At 37.7% G+C, this 10,441-nt stretch overlaps 1 protein-coding gene across 1 annotated transcript in view; it reads left to right on the plus strand.

Moving 5' to 3' along the window:
* Positions 1–7,549, plus strand: part of LOC101632320 (kininogen-2-like) — a 19,195-nt gene extending 11,646 nt beyond the window's left edge. The window contains exons 6-8 of the mRNA XM_012730314.1: positions 4,286–4,370; positions 4,944–5,107; positions 7,520–7,549. Of these exons, the coding sequence (XP_012585768.1) occupies positions 4,286–4,370; positions 4,944–5,107; positions 7,520–7,549 (279 nt within the window). The remainder of the gene's footprint in view (positions 1–4,285; positions 4,371–4,943; positions 5,108–7,519) is intronic.
* The last annotated feature ends 2,892 nt before the right edge of the window (positions 7,550–10,441 follow it).

A 10,441-nucleotide genomic window follows, 5' to 3' on the forward strand; every position in this document is an offset into this window, starting at 1 on the left:
CACCAACAAGCAGGGTCAGCGAGCAGAGATTCCTAAAAGGGAAAAAGGGGGAGTGGGCATGAGGAATACACGGGAGTTGGAGTTGGGTGCAAGTCTTCTCATTCTGCTGTCAGCAGAAGTTTATTTTATACATTTTAGGCAGCAATTAACATGAATTGGGCTGAGACAACAATCTTTTTTCTGACAGCAGTTTGGGTTGTATAGACCTTCAGCTAAGATTATAACATTATTAATCTATTAAAATTAAGATAAATCCATAAAATTTAAAGCTAACATTTTTTAGTGATGGTTGGCTAAAAATAAAATTCCTTTAGGCCTAAAATGCTATTCTATGACTTTTATTTTTACTAAGACATCTTAGAGGGTAAAGTAAAGTCAAGGATTAGGGTGGAAATGTGAAGGATCAAGTAAGGTAGTGGGCTAGGGTGGAGAGATTCTCTCGTAAGTCAACCACAAAGAGATATAGTAAGTTTTTTCAAAAGCTGAATAGAGGGTTTAGGTGAAGTTCCTTATTTGAAGTTTAGACAACAGAAAACTTAAGCAGTTCTTTAGAAGGATTATATGAGATAGAGGAGATGGGATTTGGGTTTCTGTCCAGGCAGTGATTATTCTAGTACTGCCTTGTCTTACAATATTAATTTTATTATAATTGTTTTTATTAATCAGCCAATTGTAATATTTTTGATTCCAAGAGGACTTTCTCATCCTGAGGCAGCGCTTGCTCACCTGAGCCAGGCAGCACCTTATGAGGCTGAGGCAGTCCAGTAGAAAACTGATGGTTACTTGGAATATTTTGATTATACAGAAAAGGGGAATCATAACATGAGCTAGTGTGGGAATTCTGATTTTTCAGGGCATTTCCCCTCCATCCTGAATATGTCTGACAATAGAGGTTGCTTAGCTTGTGTCAAGTAGTAAGTAAGTTGGGTAAGGCATAACCTTCCCTGGAGTGTTTGCATTTTAGCAGAAGACTGCTTTTTTTTTTTTTTTTTTTAAAGATTTATTTATTTATTCATACAGAACTGGGGTACAGGCCAGAGATGTGGAGGGTGAGAGGATTCACCAGAGACAGAGCAGGGAGCAGAACAGGCAGATCGACGAAGTACACTGCTGAGGGGAGCAGCGGGCGGGTCAGGAGAGGTCTGCCTCGCCATGTGGTCGCCTCCGGGGCAGGCGGGGATCAAACTCATGCGGAAGTGGCTTCAGTTTCTTAGTGCAGTGCTTTAACCCGCTGCACCACCAGGGAGGGCCCAGAAGACTGCTTTTAAGAAAAGGGTTGCTGCAGGCCTTTAACCCAGTAATTCTACCTCTAAATTTCCCATAAGTGAAAAAAGAGAGACAGGAGAGATCTGTAAAGCAAGATATTAATTTCTATGTTATTATTATTAGAAAAAATCTGAAATAAATCATTTCAACATTGTGGAGTTTCTAAGTAAGTTACAGTATATCCATACAATAGAAGACGGCACCACCATCAGAGGTCAAGTTCAAGGGTTTAAGTAATTAATTAATCAAAAAAAATTAAGAATTTTCATGTGCTTTGGTTATTGCATTATTTTATTCCTTTTTAATAAATAACGGCCTATATGTAAGTGTACCAATTTTGATTCCTTTACCTTATATCCAGCAACTTTACAGACCTCTAACAGCTTTCCAGTGATTCTTGATTGTTGTAGGTATATAATATCTTCTATAAATAATACTTTTACTCCTCTTTTCCAATGCTCGTTTTTTGTTCCATGTCTCAGTAAATGGACTCAAATTTTCAATGATATTTCTGAAGGAACAGTAATCACACATGTTCATATCTTAGGACTGATTTGATTAGAAATGCCTCCAGATTTTTGTTACTACATGGTGTAGTATGTAACATTTGTTACTTTGTCAAGTTTAAGGGCTATTTTTACTTTCTTTAAAAAAGTTTACTCTATTTAGTTTTCAAATAACAAATGGATATTGAATTTAGCAAATGTTTTAGAATATGTATTGAATGTCCTATTTTGCTGTTATATCTTACTGTTATGCTGTTTTGACAACCTCCCTAATAGTCATCTTTAAATTTCAAAATAAGTTTTGTTTATTGTAAATTTTTCTTTGTTTATGCATTTGGATTCTACTTTGTTTACCTGTATTTGTAAGTGAAAGTGGTTTATAGTTTTCTGGATGTGTGTGTCTATTCTACTTTTTCGACTTTTGGTAAATTGAATATAGCTCTATAAAATGAATTGGTTAATTTGCCTTTTTTAATAAGCAGAAACAGTTTTGTAGCATGGGCATAGATAGGCAGATAGACATAATATAAACAAATAGATTTATTTAATTATAAATTATTATTCATCTGTAAAACATTATGTTAGTGCTGGTTATTTATAGTTTTCCACAAAAGTACTTGTTTCTTTGGGATTTAAATTTGCATACAATTGTTTATAATATTCTTTTATATATTTATACCTCTTTATGTCTTTTGCTGTGTTGCTCTTTGTATGCATTTAAATTATTCCTTACCTGAATAATGATCATTTGGATTTATTTACTATTGCTCTTGCTTTCTATCTTCTAATTCCGTGGCTTTGCTTTTATCTTCATTTTCATTCATCTTTTTTACATTTCTTTAGGCTGTTGATTATTCACTTTGCTTTTCTAATTTCTTGAGATAAGCACCAAGATTTGGGGTTACTTTATTTTGATTCTTGTTCAAAGTATGACAGCAGAACAAAGAGGGAAAGAAGCACAATGCATTATGGGAGAAGAGTAAGGGTGATTTGGTAGTGGGAGTACCCCTGACATGGGAATCCTAACACTAGCTTCATTTAAAAAGTTAATTAATTTTTTAAAAGCGTGACACCTAACGTAGTTTTAAACATATTGTTAGTAATAAATTATGAAAGCTATGAATTAACTCTGCTCTTTTGGCAATTTTCTGTGCAATTGCTTGGTTAATTTGTTTTTGCATACTCAAGGAATAAGAAAAATTACTTAAGCAAGTGTGTATATATTTCGAAGTTTCTAGTATTCTGCTTATTGTTTAAAATGATGCCATCCATTTAAGAAATCTGTTTTAAAGTTTTGTTTATTAGCACTGAGGTCAAAAAACATGGCTTGTACTGTTTTCAATTTGAAAAGTGAGTTTTTCTTGTGACCTACCTAATGTAAAATCAACTTAAATTATTTGTGTCACCTGGATGACAGCATTTTAAATCATTTGTATTATATGAAAATACCTTTTATATAAATACTATATTATACAAATCTAATGACTAATGACCTGCCTTACATTATAATTTATATTAAATTCTCCCGCCACAATTATTTTTATCTATCTTGATTCATATAGCTAATGTTTTCTGTTTTATGTATTTGACTCCGTACTTCAGGACAGTGTCATCTATTAGGATAAATGATCCTTTTTACTACCTTTTTGAGCATTTTGCTACCTTGAATCTTAGTTGCCCAATATTAATAATAGTCCGTTCTATTTTTGTTCAAAATGGCCTAAACTTTATTCATCCTCTGTTTAAGCTTTCTTTACCCTTTTTGTTACAAAATATTATTCTGTATTTTCATAATACTTTTGTTAATGTCATATATACATATATTTTTAATTTATTGATTTGCCAGTTGTTTACATAAGTATGATTTGGGGGTACAGATTGACACCTCCCTCAATCACATGCTCTGTTTTCCTCCCACCAATGCTCCATTTCTGTAACTTGATCCCTCCTGCCTCCAGGCACCCCTCTGGTAGCGAGAACATTTTCACAGAGACTAAGAATGAATTTTGTTGTACTTCACCAGTATTTTCCCTATATTTACATTCTGCAAATGAGTGAAAGCATCCAAAAGCTATCATTTACTTTCTGACCTACTAAACTTTGTATGATCACCTCAGCATTCCCCTGTTTTGTACCAAAGGGTACCTCCAGAAACCCTTTCTATAGTTTTTACAAGATATTTTAAAGTTTTGATCAAATGAATTTGTTTTTTAACTTATCTGAAAGTCTTTGCCTTTCTAAATGAAAATGTTACCATTTACTTATATGGTTATTATTTTTACATTAGATATTCTTTTCATCCTCTTCTATATTTCCATATATATGTATGTGTTGATTATTGGGCTTGATGCTATCATATAACTGTTTCCTATTCTCTCTTTTAAATTAGACTATGTTTTGTTTTCTATGCAATGATTTCTAAGGTTAACTCTTTTTAATAAATGTATTTTAATACTTGTATGAACCTTTTTAAAAATACTTAAATCATGTCCTTGTTACTTCCTAAAAAACAGGGTTCTGCTGAATGCACAGATAGTGCATATATCGACCTTTCGCGAAGAATTGCTTCCTTCTCTCAGAAATGTAACTTCTTATCAGGTATGAGAACACACACTGTTGCTGCCTTGTCAGTGCTGTTTGTTGGGGAAAGCTGACCACATTTCTAACCACTCAGAATAAAATCCTCTTCATTAAAGATTTTTTCTCTTCATGCTATAATGGGGAAAGAGTTTGTTTCACTTATGGCCAAATCAGTATTTCTTATACCAAGAGTTGGCTTTTCTGCCACCTGAAATAGCTGTATGGACCCCACAGTAAGGAGCATTCCTGCCGGCTCACCAGGGTCATAGGACTTAAGTTTTCCCATTAGAGAGCCATCCCTGTAAGTTAAGTGTTGCTTTTAACAGTCACTGACAAAAATACAAAAAGTTAAAAAGCACCGATATTGACTGAGGTATTAACACCTTGAGATTCGCTGACTCCCTAAATACACCGGGCTCAGAGGAGAGGAACAGTGGGAAGGCAGCAGGCAGAGGCCAGAGAGGCAGCCTCCACCTACCACACAGGGTTTCCGACACAGGTAAATGGATGCTGATTCCTGTACGGTCAGGTGCTAGTCTACATTGTTCTTTCTGTGTACACAATGAATTGAAACCTGATTTTTTTTTTCAGAGGAGGCTTTTTTCCCGAGGTTTTGTGTAGGCTGTCCAGAAAATTTACCTCTTAACAGCTCAGATATGAATAAGCTTCTGAGTCTTACATCCATACGGCTTAATGCAGCCATTAATAGCAGATTCTATTTCAAGATTGCCAATGTGCAAAGAGCAACATCTCAGGTCTGTAAACAATGGTACCAAAATAATGATATACCATCTATGTGCAAATTGTTTATTAATTTTGCCACTGATCTTGATTCTGAATTTGGAAGATTTGAATTTCACACTATGAACTTCACTGTAATCTTGGTGTGTGATGTTGGAAAAGGCACTCAGAATATTCTCTGCATTTTTGATTTATAAAGTGGGGTGATGATTAAAGAAGATAATATGAATCAATCATTTTTCAAATTCTAAACCACTATAAAAATACGAGTCACTATTATATAGTAAAAATTTAGGACTAGTAAAGCAAGGCTTATTTTATGCCTTTCTAGATTCATCTCTCATTGTAACATTCTTAGAACCTTGAGCTCAGTCACAACAGTGAATTGCTATTACCCAGACTCTTCACATTTTCATATCCCTGTCATTTTCCCCAACCCCCTGTCTGGGGGAAGCTCTGGGTGTCCTCTGTCTTCCACACCTGTCAACAGAGGATGAGGAGATCTCTGGGCTGCTCAACATACCCAGCTCTATCCCTTATCAACTGCTCCCATCCTGGGCCCTGGACTGTCCTTCAGCCTCAGCCCGCCTTTGTGACCCCAACTGTAGCAGGATTAGTGAAGCCCAAATCCCTTCCATCTCCAACAGCCTAGTGCAATTGTGGACAGGTTGCTGATATAGATCCTCAAACTTGGTTTCCTTAAGTACAAGCTTAAAAGAAGTCATCAAAATAGAATCCCATTGGAGCAAACTGACACGATGTTTATATCTGAACAACAACAAAATCTTACTAAAAATTTTATGCTTCTGACTCAGGATTTGTACAGTTCTAAAACAGAGTTTTTATCTGCTATGATATTGACTGTGGCTTTAACTAGAAGAGCAAAAACTTCTTCTCTGTCAAAATAAAAATAATACAGAAATGGTCAGATAAAGTCTGGCATAACCTTATCACGTACCATCAGGAAGCAATTTTGTAGTAACTCTAGGAAGCAATTTTTAAGTAACTGTGAGTCATTCTCAGAAGGGGAATTGTCTTATGTTAAAAGAGGCAGTGACGCAAAGAGGTCATAAAATTGGATGTACCTTGTGTCACTGTGTTATAAAGAATGAAACAAATGGCTCCGTCTATTCACAGTGATGATTTTTAGGGGATGGCACAGTGGGCAGTTTTGTTTTCATCTGCTAGGTTCCTGCTTTAGTTTTATTCTTGGGGAAAACAATCAAACTGTGCTAAAATAAAACAAAACTGACACTTTAATCTCTCTACTATTCAGGCACTTATTTCTGTCCTGAGCACAAGCCCTCCCTGATTTCTCGGGCACATGACCCGCATGAGTTTATTTATTTATTTATTTATTCTAACAGTTTATTTTACATTTTTACATTTTTTTTTCAATCTCAATTGTACCGCATGAGTTTATTTTAAGGGGATCTCAATCCATGATACCTTTGCATTTGCCCCTTTCTATTTCTTCTCACTTTCTGATTTCTTGTGATATTCCTTTGCTTCTAATGATGACAGAATAATCCAGAGCTAGGCTATATATTGAATGTCAAAATTCTGTTGAGAAAATCACCTATACTCATGCATAAGCATCTAGTCCTCTTAGAAGTTCTAATTTTCCTTGTAAATCAACTAGTTAATGGTATAATATATGTGCTCTTGTTTTTGCTAAGGATGAACAATAAGTAATACAGTAAATGGAAGGGAAGTGGCATCCCTTCAGTTGCTAATTCAAGTTGAAATCTTCAAGTATTTCAAACTTACTTTTAAAAATCGCCCTCCCTGGTGGGCCATTGAAGCACAGCACTGAGAAGCTTGGGTCACTTCTGCATGGGTTCGATCCCCGCCTGCCCAGGAGGTGATCCACATGGCGTGGCAGACCTCTCCTGACCTGCCCGCTGTGCCCCTCAGCAGTGTGCTTCCTTGATCTGCCTGTTCTGCTCCCCACTCTGTCTCTGGTGAATCCTCTCGTCCTCCGCATCTCTGACCTGTACCCCAGTTCTGTATGAATAAATAAATAAATCTTAAAAAAAAGATTTATTTATTTATGCACACACAATGGGTACAAGCCAGAGGCTCAGGGGCAATGAGAGGATTCACTAGAGACAGAGTGGTGAGTGGATCAGGCAGATCAACAAAGTACACTGCTGAGGGGAGCACAGGCAGGTCAGGAGAGGTCTGCTGCGCCATGTGGTCACCTCCCGGGTGGGGACTGAACTCATGCTGAAGTGGCTTTAGCATCTCAGTGCTGTGCTTTAACCCTTTGCTCTACCAGGGAGGGCCTGTGAACAAAAAGACTCAGAAAAATATGGACATTATATCCTGCTTTTAGTTTTCCATTAGGAAAGGAAATAGGTACTGTCAATAGTGAAATAATTTACACATGCATATAACTAAAATGTCAGTATGCTCTCTTTTAGGTCCTTAAAGTAAAAGCAGATGATCAATAGTTCTGTATTGAGAACCTAATTTACATATTTAATTTTGCAGGTGGTGGCTGGAATGTTGTATCATATAGAATTCACAGCCAAGGAGACCACATGCTCCAAAGGAAACAACACAGACTTCAGCAGTAGCTGCGCGATCAAGGAGCCTGGGGTAAGCGGTCTCGCAGCCGGCTGCTTATTCCCCGGAAGCTTGTCTGATGGTTTAAACTTGTTTAAGTATTTCATGAATAACAGTTTTTCTCTTTTGGCTTCTGTTTTCTTGATAGCAAGTGCTAATCTGTGATTCTAGCATTTATACTGTACCTTGGATGAACACAACTGAAACTACTGTCAACTGTGACCCAAAACCAATGGTATGGTTCTGATTCTACTCGGTTTGGGCTCAATTTGGGTCATTTAAAAAAGTCATATTTAGTCATAACATGAACATGAACATGAAATGAAGTGGGTCATTATCTTTTACAAATGAGGCGAAATCTCATGTTTCTCTGCTTACTCTCTTTCCTGTGGCTGGAAATGAGCACAGAAGTCCTCTTAATATGCCCAACACATTGCCAATGTTCACGGCAAAGTAGATTCTCCCCACGGGAGTGCAGACCCTACCGTGGGTGCTAACACTAGCTGCACACCTGCCAGGGGTGTCTGAGGTGAGGCACGGGGCTCCCCTGCCCTCTGTTTCTATCCAAGGAGCTTGGGGGTCTCAGCCCCATGCTGCAGCTATTGAGTCAAAACCATCCCTAGGGGATCATGCCCATGTTCAAGTGTAAAAGGCATCAGTCTGCATCATCTTTTATTTTTTTAAGCGACTCCTGGGAGCTAAGTAATACTTTCCCTAGTATCTAGACTAAGCCAGTGGATGTTAGAATGATGCTGAGTCCCTGAGGTATATAATAACATTATCAAGAGCATCCTCTGTTCCAGGCACTGGACAGAGGATTTCAAGTACATTTTCCTCCTGATAATTCTACAAGGAAGATGCTGCTATTATTTTTATTGTGCAACTGGAAAAACTGAAGTTAGTGGTGCTTGTATGCACATACAGATTAAACCAGGCTCACCGTGGTTGCCACAAAGCCCATGACTCTAAGGTCTGACTCGTTTGACTCTAAAAACTGTGCTCTTTACACCTTATAATCCTTTTTTCCCATTATCCAAAAATCTTGATGTGTTGACCCAACTTTATAAAACTTCTGAGCAGCCTAGAGAAAATTAGTGAGTCTCTCAGTGGTCACTATCATGGACCCATCATGTAACATTGTGAACAGAATTCTGAACCCTTTCTGAGTCTTCATCACAAGTTTTTTTAACTAGCTTAGGAAATGGACAAATGAACGTGCCCTATGGTGTACTGGCTTTTCTAATAACAAATGTGTATCTGAAAATGGACATCACTGGTTTTCACAAGGACTTTGACATTCAGAATAAATGGTAGCATCTGGTTCCTGAACATGTGGAATAAAGGGAATTAGGAGACTGAAAACAACTTCTGGGGAAAAATATAATAAAAATTCCAAAAGGTCAGAAAGAAACAACAGAAATAAAGAGAGTCTATTCAGTGGGGGTGGGGGAGAATAGGAAATCAATGAGTTGTCCCCTGTTCCTAAAATGGGCTATTTAATACTCTTTATTCCCACTTGACAAAGCTTGTCTGATTATCCACTTTCTTCATGAGAGTGTGTCGATAAGTCAACAATTTATGTTTACTCATAAATTTTGTTAACTACTCAAGACTCAAAAAAGTTTTCTATTTATTGCTGAGGCTAGATTGAGTAATCCTTAGTTTTCAACAGATCTGAGTTTAATGGAATAAATGGAAAACAGGAAGTAATACAGTGGCAGGCTTGCTAAAAATCTCCCCTTTTTAAGTAATCAATAAAGCAATATCACAAGATGTGATACAAATTTTGTTCAGGGACAAAATGAAGCAATGCTTCTGTCATCTAGAATCACATTTTTTTTTTAAGATTTATTTATTTGTTCATACAGAACTGGGGTACGGGTCAGAGGCTCAGGGGTGGCGAGAGGCTTCACCAGAGACAGAGTGGGGAGCAGAACAGGCAGCTCGAAGTACACTGCTGAGGGGAGCAGCGGGCGGGTCAGGAGAGGTCTGCTGCACCATGTGGGTCACCTACGGGGCAGGCAGGGATCAAACCCATGCTGAAGTGGCTTAAGCTTTTTAGTGCTGGGCTTTAACCCGCTGCGCCACCAGGGGGCGCATTTTTTAATATTGAATGCTGTCATCAGGCTAACAGAGTTCTGCTGTATTTACAGGAGCTCCTGCAGTCCTGCGAATACCAGGTCCGTGCTCGGGGGGCCAGGGGCTGGAGCAGCTCCTGAGGGTGAGGCAGCACCCCCACAGCAGGCACAGTAGCCCCACTGCCCCCCTCAGCAGCCCAAGTGGACACACAAGAAGATGGGGTGGAATTTAAATAGAGAAGAATGTCATTGTATCACTCTGTCAGTGAACCAAATAAAGTTCTGTCTTGATAATCTCATTCCTGATTAATACACAGCGTTGCCTTTCAATCAAAACCCTCCTGCAACAGTCCAGTGATGGAGTCCATGGGTGGCGCTGAGGGGCTTAGAGATTGCCTCTGAAGTGCTGTTGTTAACCCTTAGCTATTGCATTTTTCCCACGGCAAAGTTTGGAGAACACATCTAGGTATCATTCACATCCAGAATATATAAAATAATTTGTTATGTATTGGCTAGTATGCATAGACTTAGCTTATATTTAGCCTTTTATTCACATATTAAAAACATAATGAGAACCATATAAAACTTCTTTAAAAGGAGTTTCTTTTTTTTAAGATTTATTTATTTATTTATTCGTACAGAACTGGGGTACAGGCCAGAGATGCGGAGGGTGAGAGGATTCACCAGAGACAGAGTGGG

Source organism: Condylura cristata, unplaced genomic scaffold (assembly GCF_000260355.1).
Source record: "Condylura cristata isolate star-nosed mole 26May11 unplaced genomic scaffold, ConCri1.0 scaffold00003, whole genome shotgun sequence".
Classification (NCBI taxonomy): Eukaryota; Metazoa; Chordata; class Mammalia; order Eulipotyphla; family Talpidae; genus Condylura; species Condylura cristata.